A 17,024-nucleotide genomic window follows, 5' to 3' on the forward strand; every position below is an offset into this window, starting at 1 on the left:
GACTCGTTTTGTCAAACAAATTGCACAAGCTGGACTGCCCATTTACCCAGTGCTGTTTGATTACAGGGGTTATTTATAAAACAGCAAGACATATGGCATTAAGCTTCTTAATAATAATAATAATGAGAGAAGGGAAGGAGAAAAGCTCTAGAAGAGAGGAGAGGGAAAATGTTTTTTATTACAGACAAAAGCTCCTGCCACCGATGATAAATTCCAGACACTTTTTCAGTTGCTCCTGCGCTGCTGGCATGATGAATGGCACAGGCACTCAGCTCAGGAGCGTGGCCACGGGTAAGGAGGCTGATGCTGGAGCACACACAGGTAGTAGGGCTGTCTCAGGTGTGCAGGGACCACTGGCCACCAGGCACTTCACTTCCCAGGAGGTCACAGAAACACAGACTTCACCCAGCCCTCCTTTGAACCCCATTTCCTCTCTTCTCTCTGATGCAGTCGCTTGTTGCTGAGGAGTTTGAGACCACTGCATTCAGCACATGCAGAGCCCCGTTGGCTCCCTGAAGACATCCCCGTCTGACCTGGCCATCCTGGCTCTGATGGTGACTCACTGCAATTCAATCAAAAGTTCTGTCAAAGAAAGATGCTCAATTAAGGGCCTGGGAGACCTTGAAAGCAGAGTCATTTCTGCAAGAGGAAGGTAATTAACTTTTTTAATCAGTGGGAACTGATCTGAAGGTCTAGTGAAAAGAGAGAGAGAAGCAAATTTATTCCCACAGACTCAGAGCAGAGCCCTGTGACGCCACTGGAGACCCCAGGAGGGGCTGGGAACTGGACTTGGTACACACCAACCTGCAGAGCTGCTCCATCACCTCATCCTTCTCCCTGATGCTGTTCCCCAGGAGCAGAGGCAGCTTCACCTCCAGCATTCCCTTCTCTCCTTATCCCAACAAAGGAAAACACACCAAAGTTCCAATCAGAGCAGCATCAGTGTCTGGAGAGAAGTCCTCAGCAGCCCAGGCTCCCTCACTATCTTGGCAATGGGATAAAGAAGCTCAAGCACCCAGACTAAAGGCTTTCCCCTGGCACTTGCAAATGCCCTGTAGCACCAGCCTCAGCTCCTGGTCTCGTGTTCATCAGCTGGCACAGACCAGGGTGCCAGGCAGGCAGAGTTAATCAGGCCTCGTTTGCCATTACAATGAACTCCTGCGTTTCATGGCCTGCATCCTAAACCTACTTTCTAATTCCCCAAGGCAGAGGGATTTACACTTTCAATTTTATGTCTAGTTAGTTAATGGTCCATTACTGTCAAAAGGATCAGTAGCTAGAAGTTAAATCCTACAGGATTTATGATAAGGAAGAACCAAAAGCTGCAGAAGAACACATGCCAGAGGGGGCACAGGGAACATCGAGGAGTTTGCAGGTCCTGTGCTGTAACACTGGTGACAGAACACTGCTGCTGACAGCTCTAGAACAAAGCTCATCCCAACACTTTTCCCTTACACACTATACCAATTTTCTGCCTCAAAAACTCAGGGCAAAACAGCAGCTTTGGCAGAACTGGAATGGGTTTGCCTTGTTCATATCGAATTCCTGCTCCCTCCCCATCAAGACACTAAAAGGGCTCCACTCCCTTAACAAGATAAAGGCAGTACACACGAGCCTGCCAATAGCCAAAAAAGTCTGTCTGTTCTGCTGCTATCCCTGAGATCCACAGTGGTGCTCCTGTCAGAGCCAAGGTGTTAAAGCAGCTACACTGAAACATCTGTCAGCACTACAGAGCTGGCTGTGCAGGGGTTTATAAACCTGCCCATAAAAACTCACTCCAGGCTGGAGGGTAAACAAGGTCCCCAGGCCTCTGAAGCAGAGAATCATTCTTTTCTTTTTATTTTGTAAACAAGGAAACATTTTTTTTTTCTGCTGGCTGAGTTTTACTGAGTGGTAAGTGGTGCCAAAGAGAGAGAGTTTGGCTCGATGGCAGACTGAAAAACATTTAAGTGATCAATGGACTGTTCTTTGTTGGTTCAGCAAGGGGCTGGAAATTGTTTTGTAGGTCAAGGTAGTTTGAGCTGCAGCCAGGCAGGAAGCACTGAGGAAGCACAATACTGAGGTCTACGGCCATCCAGACAGGGCCAGATGTCCACACATGCAGAAGATGGACATATTAGGCTTGGAAAAACAATCCAGGAGCGATTCCAGGTCTAAGCCACTCACTCCTTCACTACCACACACAGATGTGCCAGCAACATTGCTGGTTCTGAACAGCCTGGGACAGAGAAGGAAGAATTCTGTGTTATTTATTGACTCTACCAGTCTGGCTTTCCAGTGATTCTATTCCCTTTCCCTGCCAGCATTCTCCACTAGAGTCTCCTTTAGCCCTTTAAAGCAACCATAAAACTTGGAGGAGCCCATGGCGCACTCCATGCACATTCCTGCCAGAATTCAGAAGTTGTTTTCTTCAGCTCATCTGCTAAGCTGCTGAGAGAGCACCAGATCATAACTTTTTTTTTTTTTTTTTATCATTCCCCTCTACTTTCCATCCAGCTGGGAGTGCTCTTCCCCACTGAAATCTCCACTAAGGCCCCGCTTCAGTAAGTCAGGCCTAGGAGTATGTACACAAAATAGAGCTGAAACACCCCAGGGAACACCAGGCTAAGCTCTGAAAAGCAAAAACCATTAAAACATAAAAAAAAATAACCAAAACCCGCCCTCCCAACGGCCTGCAGCCCGTCAGGAAAGCACAGGACTGTGGATTGTGTAATTTTGTGTTCTGTGCCCCCTGCACCTGCCAGCAGCAGCCTAGCAAAGGGTAATGCTGCACTCTCGTGGTTCCTGACAGGATCCACACGCTGCTGTGCTTCCCCCATCACTCCTTTCACTGCTTCCACTCTAAATTCCCTGGATGGAGCCACCCGCACTATGGAATGTCCCTCCCAACTCAATTCTGGAGTCTGATTCCCTCGTGTCTCTCCCGAGCAAAAGCAATCCATGTATTATTAAGAGGAAGAGGCTGGCTCCATCAAATCATTGCTTTGCGTGAGGAGGACACACGGGCTGTCTTTGTTGGCCCTTTACACTTGATTAATTCATATTTACAACGCTTTGCTTCATCTGAATGGAGCTTCTTGTGATTTATTTCCAATATATTTTCAGAAATGCAGCCCTGGCCTGCCAGCACAGAGAGGAATTGCATGAAAAGAAGCTGCGGGTTGGTTCCTAGTGTTTGTTTACTCTTCTTGTAGTAAACAGCAGGTTATGTTGTTTGTGGTGCTTAGTAAATCCCCGCTTTGTTAAGTGTGTGTTTTGCAAGAAGAGCCTTCCCCCGTGTGTGTGTGTGTAGCATGATTATAATAGCAATGTTTTCCTCTGGTTTTCATCTAATTCATTCCCTGCCTCTCTTATTATTATTATTTCTTTTTATGCCTGCCTCTGATTTACACCAACAGAATTTTCTGGTTTTCTTTTGGTAACAACAAACTTGCTTTAAATTTTTTTTTTTTTAATTTACTAATGTGTAACCACAGAAATAAGTAAGTACTATCAGTATGTCCTTCAAGTTAAAAAAACATTGCTTTTTGGAGTATCTTGCCCAACATTTTTTAACCGAAATCTGAATCTCTTCAAAACAGATTCATGACATTAAAAAACCAGAACAGTGGCATAAAAAATTCTATTCCATGGAAACAGTAAAATGAAAAATCATGTCATAACTGACTCACACAAACACCTTCCACTCTAAAGAACTGCATAAATATAGTTTATGTTCATGTGTAAATAAACATAGTAAACAAGTCAATCCTTGTGACAAAAAGCTGAGAAACATACTTGTTCCAAAGGGTTTTAAGACAGCATATGAACTTCAATAGGAATTTTTTGGGGGTTTTAAAAATAATCTTATAGGTTTGTTTCAGGACTTTAAATATCATAGAGGTCTCAGTTTTAGCAGTGCTGGAGAAGATTGGCACTGAAGGGAGGAGCAGATGCCCCATGAACTGATGAAGGTTCCGTGGGGGTCACCGAGGGGCAGCTGGATGTGAAAAATGCATATTGTATGATTGGCTTTTCACAAATATTAAATTGAATACTATATGTATTATGGTATATTGATTAGAAGTGCTGTATGAACATTTTAATAGTAAAGTAGTTTTGTAGATAAATAGAAACCATGTATGTGGGGTTTTTTAAAAAATAATGACATACTCGCTTAGAGATAACAGTCACAGAACACCTAAATCTTCCAGAGAAGAGGAATTTATGGTTTTCTTATCAGAAGAAGCTAATTTCTTTAGGTGAAGACGCCATGGGGATTAAAAGAAGGAGTTGACGTATTCCAGACAGAGCTTCTTATTTTAAATAGAATGTAGGCATAACCATGAAGTATGTCTGATATACAAAAATGTATGGTTTTAAAGGGCTAGTCCTTTGTTCACAAGGCACGCTTATCGTGACTTAGTGTCCAAGAGCATCCAGATGTCCGTAATTCTTTGCTTTTTATTGTCTTGTAATTGTCCTAACTCTAAATTTTTATTACTCTAATTGTATTACTACTTCTATAACCGTTTTATTATTTTTAAAATTTTAAAAACCAAGTGATTGGCATTTTTCACGCTGGATACCGTGGCTGTCACTGAGAGGCTTCAGGGGTCACTGACGGGGAATGTGGGTGCCACATGTGACACTGAGGGGCGGTGAGGGACAGAGAGACAGAGGAAAGAACCTGGTGTGCTGCTGAGGGAAATTGGGTGTCCTGATGAGGGAGAAGAAGGAACCTGGAGTGTCCCTGAGGGAAATTGGGTGTCCTGATGAGGGAGAAGCAGGAACCTGGAGTGTCCCTGAGGGAAATTGGGTGTCCCAAGTGTCGCTGAGGGACAGGCAGGAGCCTGGAGTGTCCCTGAGGGAAATTGGAAATTGGGTGTCCCAAGTGTCACTGAGGGAAATTGGAAATTGGGACAGAATGAAGTTGTTTCCCCTGGGTGTGTGCCTGTACTGCGGGGCTGCCTGTCCTGCTGGTGACCTGCCAGCATGCCTGGCCTGCACTCGAGCCCCCTGTTTTTTGATTTTTTTTTTTTTTTTTACAGTGGTTTTACTGTGGAGAAAACCTCTTTATCTCAGCATTCACAAAATCCTTTTTTTCCTTTTTTTTTTTTTTTTTTTCTCCCCAGGAGCAGCAGCTGTGGCTTTTTTTCTCTTCATCTCCCTTTCCCTCAATAAAACGCTTTTTCAGCCTCTGGTTTACAATTTATCATACACCTTCATCTCTCATGCTTTTGCACTTGTCCTGTATTTCTTTAATGTTTTCCCCTGCAGCTGCAGATTGTGATGTCATGAGGTGTTTATCCATCTTGGTGTTCCTAAATGCAGGTGTGTTACCATGCTTTGCTGTCCAGGAAGGCACCATTACCCTACTAAAGCTGACATCTTAGGGGCAGATTTATGTGAATTATCTGAAAAGATTATGAGAGTGAGTTGTAATCAGGTGCTGACTGGCAGGATCTCAAACCCCTTAGGCATAAATGTTACAGCAGATGCTGTGTAGCTTCTGCTTTGGAACATGCTCGAGCTCCTTCAGCCACAGGGAGACATTTATTCCATTAAATACAGACAGGAGGTGTGTGCTCTTTGCAATGAGGACTGTAACATTTAAGGGAGATTTATTAAGCATGTGTTGCCTTTTCTTGTTTGTTCCTGGTGTTCCCAGCTGTGAATTCCTCAGCAACAGGAGAGCAAACTCAGCAAAACCCGGTTTTACTCATGTTTGTTGTGCTTCTTGGCCAAACATAAAGAATTCTCCACGTGGCAGAGCCTCCACTTGCTGAGTTTTAGGTACTGTAGATAATAATAACTAATAAAATTATAACGAATTGATAATAATAGTAGATAAATAATTAATGATAATGGATAATAAGTAATAGCTCAGAGAGATGAGCACAGTTTTTTGTGTGTGTGGGTAAATTCTCACTGCTACAATCCTGATTCTTTTTTTCCGCTTTCATTTCTAACTTTTTTCTAACATTAGGATTCTTCTTTCTAGAGCTCAGTGCCCCTTTATGACAGTACTGTCCATATCCACAATCTCTCCTACACTAATATTTCAAAGTAGAAGGTTGGCCTGGACTAAAAAAAAAAAAGGAAGGGATTTCTTAAGGGTGTGTTTTTCTGTGGCAAAACTGCTCCCCAGGGATGTGGAGTGACCCCCTTGCTGTCCCTGAAGGTAACAGTAGGAGGGATGGGGGACTGGGGCTCCCAGCTCTGCTTTCTAACCAGGCAGGAGCCTGAGAAACAGTTGGGAAGGAATGTAAATAATTCTTTATCTCTCTTGTTCTTCATGCTGTTTATAGATAAGTTCTTCCACTGAGCATCATTCACTGCACACCAATGGTGAGAAATGTTTTTACTCTGGGACCAATTGAATCGGTCTGGACAATGCTCTCTATAAAAGAGCGATGTATTTGGAATAAATCAGAGTTTTATTCTCTTGCCTTCTAGAGTAATTTCATTCCCGTCCTGCCTCAACAGCGACACTAGTTTTTAAGTTAATTAGGTAAGAAGTAAGTATGTAGAACAGGATAGTATCTCTTAAATAGTATATTAATGTAATATAGTCTAGTTTTAATAAAGCTATCCTTCAGCCTTGATCTAGAACCAAACATCATCATTTCTTCCCATTAGGGGTCACCTGATTTCCGATACCCCCCTGCTCCAAACAATTTGCCATTATGAACCGGGAGGAATCCCTACAGCAGAAGAGGTTGGTGTGGCTGGAGGGCTGCTGGTGTTTGGGGAGGCAGGGCTGCCTCCTCCTCCTCCAGGCAACCAAAACTAAATCTCCCCTGGCACAGCTCCAGCCACTCCTGCACCTCCTGTCCCTGGTCATCAAAGAGCAGAGATTGGTGCTGCCCCTCAGGAGGAAGTTGTGGACTGGATTTAACTGTAGTCTGCCTCTCTCCAGAGTCTGGGGCTTGCCAGCACTGGGAGACCCTGCAGGCAGCTGCTTCCTGTGGTTCTTTGGTGCTATCCCTAGGAACCTGTGTGGTGAGAGTTAACCACCCTGTCCTAATGGTTCCCTCATAAATAAGGAATGCTAATAATCATTTTCTATTATTTAAGGCCCAGCAGATAGGAAGAGAATAATCAAGGAAGCTATTTCCACTTTCTGTAACTTGCATTAGTCATGTCTCCTGAGACAGAGGGGAAAGTGTGGCTAGGGGTGGTTAGCAGAAATGGTGCTTGCTCTACACTTCTCTTTCTGTCCAGCACCTCCTGGAGACCTCCAGCAGCTTCTCCTTTCCAACATGAGTAAGTTTCCCTAAAACAAAGGGGCTTAAGGTTTATCTGGGAATCCCTCTCAGGGTTCCAGTGCTGCACATCCTGTATCAGCCCCCACAGGTACTCGCCATTGTAAAAGGAATGAGGGTGGCGGTGTCACAGGTGTTCAGCAGGTGGCACAAGGGAGTTTCACCATCTGAAGTGGCAGCTTTTCCCAATTCTAACTCTGTCCATGTTCACTCCCCTCCAAAGAGCCCGTGGGATGTGGCACCTTGCAAAGAGCTTGGAATACAGGCCCTGTGGCCACTGACCCTGCAGGTAAGAAATAGGTCTGCAAGCTGGGCCAGGATTACCTGCCAGACCTGCCCAGCTCAGCTGGCAGAGATGCCTCTCCTGCCTGCAGGGATGAGTCTCCCTCACAGCTCAGCAGAGATCAGGTTTGCAGGGCACAGTGCAGAAAGCAGCTCTCCCAAAAAAACCCACTCCCTGCCAAGAACTAACAGGATGTGATGGGGAGCGGTGAGGAGGAGGCTGGAGCAGGCAGCCAAGCACCCTTCCCACTCAGTCTGGAGAGCAGATGGAGCAAACCAAGAGCTCTCCACCTCAGTCAACCTCCTCTTCCAGGCTGAGCTGGCTCCTCACGTCCTGGCTGCCTCCCACAAGGATTCCCAAGACTTGCAAAGAGATTTTAGTGGCCTGGGACTGGAGGCAGCAGAGATAGTCACCCCTCCTCCAGATGGATGTCAGGCCGTGGGGACAATGGCTCTGCTCTGCTTTGGCAGGACAGCTCCACTGCTAGGTCCTGTCTGGTGCATCACAGGCTGGGAAGGCAGCAGTGCAGCTGAAGCAGGATTTACTGCAGAGGATCCTGCACTGCAGTGAATGCTCAGTGCTGGCAGCCTCCCAGAGAAACCCCCTTGACAACATTCCCACCTTGGGGCACTCCTGTGACTGGTTGTGAGCCCAGAGCCGGGAGCTCCGAGGCAGCTCCAGGACAGAGTGTGCAGCAAGGGAGGGAAGGGAGGGATGTTGCTGCTGGCAAGTGTGTCAGTGCAGGGCTGGAGCTGATTGCTCACAGGCACTCCCTAGCCCAGATCACTGCTGGAGATCTTCACTCTCTGGGGCTTCTCTTTATGCAGGACACAGGCACAAAGTAGGTCCAGGCTACCAAGGCTGGGGCTCTGTGCTGGCCATCTTTGCCAGGCTGATGTGACCCCAGGCAGTGCTGCAGCAGCAATCCTGCCTGCCCCTGTTTTCCGTGGCTCTGGGCTGCCTGCAGGAAGCAGGGGAGCACAGTCTCCTCCACCCCTGTTCTGTGCAGCACTGCCACAAAGCCCAGGGGCTTCATATCTGGGCCGTGCTACATTTAGCATCTATGGGGCCTTGCTGGGCTCCCGAGGGCCATTCCGTCTCTCCAATCAAGGGCACAGCTCTTCTGCAGCCTCCCTTCCTTGTCCCTCAAAGATGGGGTGGGAAGGGCCTGGGTTTGGCTGAGTGCAGCGAGGAGCAAACCCTTTGCAGCCCTCCTGTCTCTGGGCTGAGCCGTGAGGCAGGTGAGCATCAGTCACTCCTTGGGCTGTGATCTCTGCAGCAGCACCACTGATTCACAGATTCCCTCCCTTACTCCTCTATGTTTCAACATCCCAGGGGTCTCTCCAGCACGGCTGCCCCCAGGTCCTGTTGTACAAATGTCCTCAATCACTTCTCCCAGCACTTGGCAGTGTGGGAGCAAATGGTTGCTGCATGGGCATTGTTTTGAGCAGGACCCAGGGTGTGCTGCTGTGCTGTGATCCATGAGCAGGAGGAAAAGGGAGAGACTCTCCAATTCCTGTGTTTGGGATAGGCTGAGGGCAGGGCAGAGATGTTCCTCTTGGGAAGGATGTGCATCCACCTTTCTCCTAGAAGGGTGTCTGCTGCAGCAGGATGTCCTTGGGCAAGGCCAGGTTTTAATTGCTGCAGCATCACCAGACACCCGAGTCATGGTGCCCCTCAGAGCCTCTGCTCCCAGCCTGCCTTCTGCAGCATCTGAGCTATTGGGAGCAGTGAATTTCCCCCAGGGACCCCCACATGCCCTGCCTTTCTCCCTAGAGAGGATCCAGGGGCAGTTTGGCTGCTCTGAGCTGCCAGGGGAGCTGTCTGTGCTCTGCCTCTGCCTGCTGGTCCGTCTGTCCTGCCGCATCCACTCGCTCCTGCTGGTGTCTGCACTGCTGTGCTGCACTGTGCCTGTTTGTCCCTCTTGCTGTCTGTCTCCCTGACTGACACCTGCCACTGCAAACACTGCCTGCCCCCCTCTCCACTGCTCTGTCACTATTCGGTTTTCTCCTCCCCACCCCTTTCCTCTGCATTCGGTGTGACTTGGGTGCTTTTCTCTGGTTCAGGGATAGCAGCCAGGCTGCAATCTGCAGCAAAAGGACTATCCAGAGGGAAAACCTCTGCAAGGAGCCTCCTGCAAATACTTAGGCAGAGAAGTGACTGCCAGCACTGCCCAGAAACTGCACACTCATGCCTGCCTCCACAGCCAGAGACTGAAAGGAAGCCCAAATCTCTCACGGTGGGCTTTGAGACACTGCATGCCTCTAGAAGCTGGTCGTTGGAGCTTGACTTCCCTGGTTCACTCTGCAATAGCTGTGGTTGAGAGTGGGGATGTGGAGGAGACAGCCTGTGGAGATGTGAAATGTGAAAAGGACCCGTGTGTGTGTGTGTGTGTGGTTACAGGGGCTGCCCCACATCACAGCTGTGTTTGGACACAGACCTTGTGCTTACAACTTCTGCCCCCCAACAACATTGCAGCGTGCCTCGTGTCTGTCTCTTTGCCTTGCATCCATCTGCTCCCAGTCTGGGTATCTTTCCCTGTTGTTTTGCCATGCCTCTCCTCCCATCCACAGCCAGCCCTGCCAGCCTGAGCCAGCAGTGTGGTGCGTCATGCTGCCCACAGTGTCTTCAATACCCCACTGCCACGAGGGTCAGCCCTCTGCCCTCCTCATGGCAGCACACTGGGACCCTGCTCAACACTCCTAGGGCACCACAGGCCCCCTGGCCAGCTTGAGGGGCTGTCCCTGTTTGGGCCAGCACACCTGCAGCCCGTGCAGTGAGCGAGCAGGCAGAGCCAAGCTTCTGTAGAATTAGCAAAACCCCCTGCACAGCCAGCTTGCAAAACCTCAGCATTCCAGCGTCACCTGGGATCAGGTTCTGCTGGAGGAGAACATGACTTTTGTATCAACTTTCCCAATATCAGCCCTTTTGGCAGAGCCCAGCCAGGGCTGTGGCAGGAGGTGAGGGCAGGGCAGGCCATCCTGTGTGTCTCTGGGCCTTCCTGGGATACCTCCAGACCCAAACTCCCAGGGAAAACAGCTCCCTGCTGCTGTCCTCTTCTGCTGTCATGACCTTGCCAAAGAGAGGGAAGAGGTCTTGTCCCAGGCTCCTTTATGGATCCGAAGCCATTTTGCCTGTGCAGAAGCAGCTTTGCTCATCCCCTTCCCAAACATGCTGATGGGAGCCTGTGGGGAGCAAACCCTTGCTGTGTCCCCATTGTCACCAGACCTGGGGCAAAAACTGAAAGTCTGTGTCCAGTGGCATCACAGACAGGCTGTAGATGTGACACTTGGGGCCATGGCTTAGCAGTGCATCTGGCAGTGCCGGGTTAGCAGTTGGACTCGATGGTGTTAAAAGTCATTCCCAAATTAAATGATTGTGTGGTTCTTTGATTCAGCTGAGTGTCTTGCCATTCCCACAATGATTTCCCACATGGAGGAGACCTGTGGTGACCTGCTGCAGAGTGACCCCTTGGTGGCAGAGGATGATACCTGCCCCCTCCTCAGCAAAGCCCACACCAAGCTGCCTTTCCCCTTCCCAACCATCCTCCTTTCCCAGCAAAACACCTCCCACGCTGCCGGGGAAGATGAGGGTTGGCAGCTCTTCCTCAAAATGATGTTCCCACGGTGATGGGGCTGTGTCGCCCTTCCTGAGGAACATAAGGGTGGCAGCGAACCGCACCTTCCGCATCGGTGCGCGCCCCTTGTCCGGGGCGGGGGCGTCCGAGTCCCGCAGAGGCAGGGCCGGGGGCCGAACCTCCGTGACGCCTCCCGGCCCCCATTCGCTGGGTCCGCCCGCCCAGCCCTGCCCAGACTGCGGGAGCGCCGCGCCCACAGCCCGCCGGGCAGCCCCGGACAGCGCCGGCAGCCCCGCAGGCAGCGGGCAGCACCGGACAGCGCCCGCAGGTAGGCACCGACCGCCCCGCAGCGCCCCGCACGCTGCCGGCCCGGCTCGGGGCGCACCGCGGGGCTGCGGGCGGGGGAGGCTCCGCAGCTCCGGGCGCGCCGGTGGCACCGGGAGCATCCTTCCCCTCCCCGGGGGATGCTCGGCCGGACGGGGCGCGCTGGAGGAAGGGACGGGCTCTGCTTTTCGCCCCGCTGCCTGTCCCCCCACCCTCGGCTCGGGACTGCGGCATTCCCGCTGGGCGCGCCCCCGCGCACTCCCGCATTCCCGCATTCCTGCTGCAGCGGGGGGAGATCGCCCACCCCCAACCCTCCTGCTCCTCTCGGGGGTCGCCCCATCGCTCTGCCCTGCGCACCCCCTTTGCTGGCAGCCACCCCCAGGCTCCTGCGGCTCTGCACGCCCCCGTCCCCATCCCCGCACATCCTTTGTCACCCCGAGCCTGTCGCGCTGCTGGGCACAGGGGGTAGGTACAGGGGCCATGGTGTGCCCCGAGCTGGTGGGGACTGCGCCGGGATCTTTGCCCTCTAAGAGCTGGAGCCCCTCGAATGCCACCGTCCTCCTGAGCCCTGTCCCCACGCCAAACCCCTGGGATCGTGCAGGAGCGACAGTGACCCACCTTGCTCTGCTGGCAGGAGAAGAGGGGTCTAAGGGCTATCAACCCGGAGCCTAGAAAATCTGAGTGTTTGGGCACAGAGATGGGAGGAAAACCCCTCTCTGGGAGCTTCTTTGCATGGATTTTCTGGAGGAAAGCCAGGCTATGACCTAGATAGTGCCCAGGACATTCCAAAGGGAGTGGATTGGTGCTGGGAAATGACAAAGCAAGGGACGGGGGGACAATTTCTAGGAATCCAGAAGTTCAAGCGTTTACCCCATTGGCAACCTCTTGAGTTGCCAGTGAAATCAAAAGAAGGGAATTTTTCTTCCTGGCCGAGGTTTAGGGCTCTGGATAAAGAAATTTTTCAGAGCTTCAGGGTGAGTAAATGGGTTTGGTATTTCCTCTTAGAATATTATATGAAAAACCCCAAAATTGCTAAATAGAAAAATGCAGCTGGCTGTGGTACAGGCAATTCCCAGCTCTTCCCTGGATGCTTTGCCAGGCTCCGAGGGAACAAACTGAGGGTCTGTTGTCCCCTCTGCCAGCCTGCAGTCCCGAAGGGCTGGTTGATCAGCTCCCCCTCTTGGACCTGGCCCGACACGGCCAGCCTGGAGGGCTGACTGCAAGATGCTTGGTGTGTCCTTCAGCCTGGCTGCCTCGCTGCTCCCCCACCCTGTCCCTCCATTCCGCATGTCTGCGGCTGGATTCCCCACGCGGCTCTTTGGCCAGCCTGCAAACCTGTAATTGATTCCTTGTGGCTGCCTTGGGCCGGCTGCAATCAGCAGCTCTGCTGTTTGGATGGCACATCACGGGCCCCTTACCCACACACACAGCCTGGAGAGACACGGGGCAGGGACACAGGCAGTGCATGCTGCCACCCAAACCCCTTCCAGCCCGTGGCCAGGCAGGCTGAGCTCAGCTCCTGGAGGCTTCGTGCCATCCTTTGGCGGTCTTGGCTCGCCATCCAGCTGCTGTGTCCCTCTTCCTCGCTGCTCTTGGCCCCTTTCCCTCGCTGCATTGCAATGACTCATCCTTGCTGAGCTCACCCGCTGGAGCTGTGGGAGGGTTGGCAGGGCGGGCGCCCACCAGCCCCCAGAGAGGGTCCCTCAGCTGGCAGCCCCTCGCCGTGAGACCTCTGGTCAAGGTGGGCAGGCACTGGGGTGCAGCCTGGTTTCACCTGTCTGAGCCTTGGCTGGCCATGGGGCAAAAGGCTGGACAGGCAGGCCTTGCTGCAGGTCTGGCTATGCTCATTTAATGTCTGCTGGGGAGATCTGGGCAGGGAAAACAAAGAGGGGATGGGGAAGTGCAAAGATGATGCTGGGCAGACACGCAGTGCCTGGTTCCCCAGCTGGGTGCAGTGCCAGCCGGGCTCTGTGCAGTGAATCAGACGAGGAGCAGACGCCAGGGCATTGTCTGTGCAAGAAGGGCAGCCTGCACCACCCAGTGCCCACACCGTGGGGCAGTGGCCTGGCTAACTGCCTGTCTCTCCCCCTGCCCAGGTTCCCCTCTCAGAGACAGCCCCCACCGGGCACCTCAGCAGCGAGATGAACCCCACCGTGGGCATCGCTGTCATCCTGACAGGTACATCCCTCCCTGCTCGGCCCAGAGCAGCCTGGAGGCTGCACGGGCACCCCCAGAGCTCGCTGATCCCTGTCCAACCCCCTCCTGCCTCTCCCAGTCCTGCAGGCCGCCCACTGCCAGATGATCAAGGACCTGAGTGCCTGCCTGCTGGGCCAGAACCTGCGCGTGGACTGTCGCTATGAGAACAAAACCGACAACCCCCTGACCTACGAGTTCAGCATCACCAAGGACAACAGGAAGCACGTCATCCACAGCACCATCAGCGTCTCCGAGAACATCTACCGCAGCCGAGCCAACGTCACCATGCACAAGAACCTGGTGTGCCTCCACCTGCAGAGCTTCACCACCAGCGATGAGGGCATCTACATGTGCGAGCTGAAGGCCACCAACGACTACACCGGCAACCAGATAAAGAACATCACTGTTATCAAAGGTGAGACAGGCGGTGGCACCTGGCCTCAGCCCTTCCCACCTGCTCCTTGGCTTGGCAGGGCCAGCAGAGAGCACCACAAATCCCTATGGATCCTGCCTGAGGATCCATAAATGTGTCCCGACCCTTCAGGTGCGCTTCATCTCACAGATGGGTTCACTCTACCCCATCCCACACTGCTTTTCCTGCCTCTCTTGGGTCTCACCTCAGGCACATTGCCTCGATATCCTCCCATGGAGAGGACAGAGGGGATCCTCCACACCTACAGCCCACAGGAGCTGTCCTCCAGATGCAGAGACCTTTGTCTCTGGTGCCCATCCACTTGTGACCTCAGTCAGGCACAGGCAGGGTTATGCTTCTCAGGGTCCCCAAAAAAATCTTTGCTACTACATCCCCTCCACTGGGAGGGAAACAGGCCAGGATGGGACGTGCTGCACTTCTGTGACAGAGCAAAGGCACGAAGCTGTGTTCCTGTACCCATAGAACTCCCAGCCTGAGCCCCGTTCCCGAGGGATTTCATGGCCTCTCTTCTCTCCTCCCCATTGCTTTCCTCACAGACAAACTGGAGAAATGCGCCGGCTTCAGCCTCTTGATCCAGAACACCTCGTGGCTCCTGCTGCTGCTCCTTTCCCTGCCTCTCCTGCAAGCCGTGGACTTCGTGTCCCTGTGAAAGGCGAAACACACTCACACACACACACACTCACACTCACAGCGCTCGCACACACACGCACGCACCCACCGAGCCCCCGGCCACCCCGCCTTCCTCGCAGCCCCTGGAAAGAGAAGCTGAAGCGTCTGGAAGCCGTGAAACCTCTCTGTGTTATCTCTATTTAGCCGTATATTAACGCTAAGCACCATCCCACGCACCCGCGCCCCGCTCCGAAGCATGGTGGCTCTGCTAGGCAGCGTTGCTTCTCCCATGGCGCCTCCCCGCTCCGCAGGCTGGCTGGTTTGCTTGTGCTGGGAGCACTGGAGGCCTCAGCCTCGCTTGTCCCATCCCTTTAACTCGTGGGGTTTGCCTGTTCTCAGCTGGATTGGCAGGTAAGAGAGGCGGGTGATGCGAGAGCGTGCGGAGGGTGCCCGTGGTGGGTGCTGTGCCCGTGGCCCCTGGAGGTGACAGGGCTCTTGGTGTCCCCACCCGCCCTGCCTGCCACCCAGGTGACTGATTCCTCAGCCTGCCCCTCTCACCCTGCGCTGCCACGGCTGGGAGAGGGCACAGAATGACTCGGTGAATGGGGAGCCATGGGACGCTGCTGGGCCTGGCAGGCTGGGAGGAGAGAGGGGAGCAGGTCTAGGAGACACCATGAACCCCCCCCGCCTCCTTAGGGCTCCTCTGGGACCCCGGGAATGGGCTCAGTGCGAATGTGCTTCGGCAACAAGTTTTTCCTAATCTATTTCTTACAGCTGAGCTGGAAGTGAGGCCTCCTCCAGACCCCACCTGGTACCTTTGGGCTGCCCAAGCCAGAGCCACCACTCGCTCTCCCCGGGGACCAGCCCTTAGCTGTGACGAGAGAATTGCTGCCAGCACCAGTGGAGGCAAGCAGAGCCTCTCTGAGCTAGCCACAGCCCCACTGCCCTCCCCAAGCCCTCAGAGCTGTGCCCAGGCTGGCTGGTGGGGAGGGGGTTCCCCTCTGGCAGTGTGACCCCAAGGTCTCTGCAGGGACTCCTCTGTACCGGCACTTTGTCTTCCCGAAGGGAACATCTGGAGATATCCCCAGTCCTTCCTCATGGAGAGGCAGAGCAGTCTTCCTCAAGTCCCACCCGTGTGCCCCTTCCCCTCTCCCTCCTCCCTTCCAGCATTTCCCGTCTCCCTTTAAGAGCAGCAAAGGAGCAAAGGGCACCCACAACCTCGGCAAGGCCAGGATGGTGCCAGGGGGTGGCGAGAGCAGGGACAGGGATGGCCAGCACAGCTCAGATCTGCCAGCCCAGGGCTGCCTGGATGCCCACGGGACCCCGAGGAGCCTCACCCAGGGGAGGGCACAGGGAAAGGAAGAGGCAGGCAGGAGCATCCAGCTGTGCCACGCGTGCAGCCCGGGCTGAGAGCAATACACAGCAGCTGCTCCCCACTCCGTGCTCCTCTCCAGAGCTGCTTCCTACCCCCGTGCCCGTCCCTGCCCATCCCTGCCTGCTTGCTTGCTGTCTAGTGCTGCTGAGGCCGTGCCCAGCTGAGGCCTGGCTGTGCCCAGCTCCCTGGGCGTGCTGGTGAGCGCCGGGGCAGGCACAGAGCCCAGCGGCAGAGCGCGGACACGGCTCGAGTCTCATTTTTTTGTGAACATTTGTAGTTATTTCCACAGCTTGTCGTCAAAGAAATTCTGTTAAGGGAAAAGGAAAAAAAAAAAGGAAAAAAAAGAACCTTATGAAAAGCAACAAGAAAAAAAAGACCACCTTACCATCCAGGAGTGTTCCTCTGTCTGCACAATAAAACCCTACCTAGGTTCTGTGTTGGAGCCACGGGCGCCCGTGTGTGTGGCACTGGGGTGAGGGCTGTGTGGGGCTGGGCACCAGGACCCTGCTGAGGGGCTCAGCCCCCCAGGCAACCCCCATGTGCCTCCAGCACCCCAATGGCTGTGGGAGAGGAGCAGGCAGAGGGGCGAGATGCGGCTTCCCTGGGCAGGGCAACCCCCTCCTGCCCATCTGGAGCGGGGCCCCCTGCTCCCAGACCCTTTGTCCCCATCCCTGTCCCTAAACCCCCTGGCACGGAGGCACAGCAGGGGACCAGGTCTGGTCCTGACCCATCCATCCTCTGGGGAGGGAATTGCCAGGGATGGAAGTGGCCATGGGAGCGGGGCTGGGTGTGCACGTGTCCCAAAGCCCCTGTGCCCGTCACACCAGGGTCCTGCTGGAGCTCCTGTGTCCATCACAACAGGGTCCTGTGCCCATCACACCAGGGTCCTGCTGGGGCTCCTGTGCCCATCACACCAGGGTCCTGCTGGGGGTCCTGTGCCCATCACACCAGGATCTTGCTGGGGCTCCTGTGCATGTCAC

At 53.2% G+C, this 17,024-nt stretch overlaps 1 protein-coding gene and 1 long non-coding RNA gene across 5 annotated transcripts; one reads left to right on the forward strand and one right to left on the reverse strand.

Moving 5' to 3' along the window:
* Positions 1 to 160: 160 nt before the first annotated feature.
* LOC140680499 (uncharacterized) lies at positions 161 to 12,402 on the reverse strand. Its single transcript, XR_012051857.1, has 2 exons — positions 12,050 to 12,402; positions 161 to 582 (listed from the first exon to the last, which is right to left on the reverse strand). It is a non-coding gene; the product is annotated as an uncharacterized lncRNA (long non-coding RNA).
* On the forward strand, positions 11,115 to 16,486 carry THY1 (Thy-1 cell surface antigen). Of its 4 annotated transcripts, NM_001245199.1 has the most exon segments (7): positions 11,362 to 11,435; positions 13,528 to 13,609; positions 13,707 to 14,042; positions 14,597 to 14,670; positions 15,971 to 16,149; positions 16,152 to 16,168; positions 16,171 to 16,378. In NM_001245199.1, coding segments are annotated over 6 exon segments (681 nt in total). In that variant the 5' UTR covers positions 11,362 to 11,435; positions 13,528 to 13,572; the 3' UTR covers positions 16,209 to 16,378.
* The last annotated feature ends 538 nt before the right edge of the window (positions 16,487 to 17,024 follow it).

This window comes from Taeniopygia guttata, chromosome 24 (genome assembly GCF_048771995.1).
Source record: "Taeniopygia guttata chromosome 24, bTaeGut7.mat, whole genome shotgun sequence".
Taxonomy (NCBI): Eukaryota; Metazoa; Chordata; class Aves; order Passeriformes; family Estrildidae; genus Taeniopygia; species Taeniopygia guttata.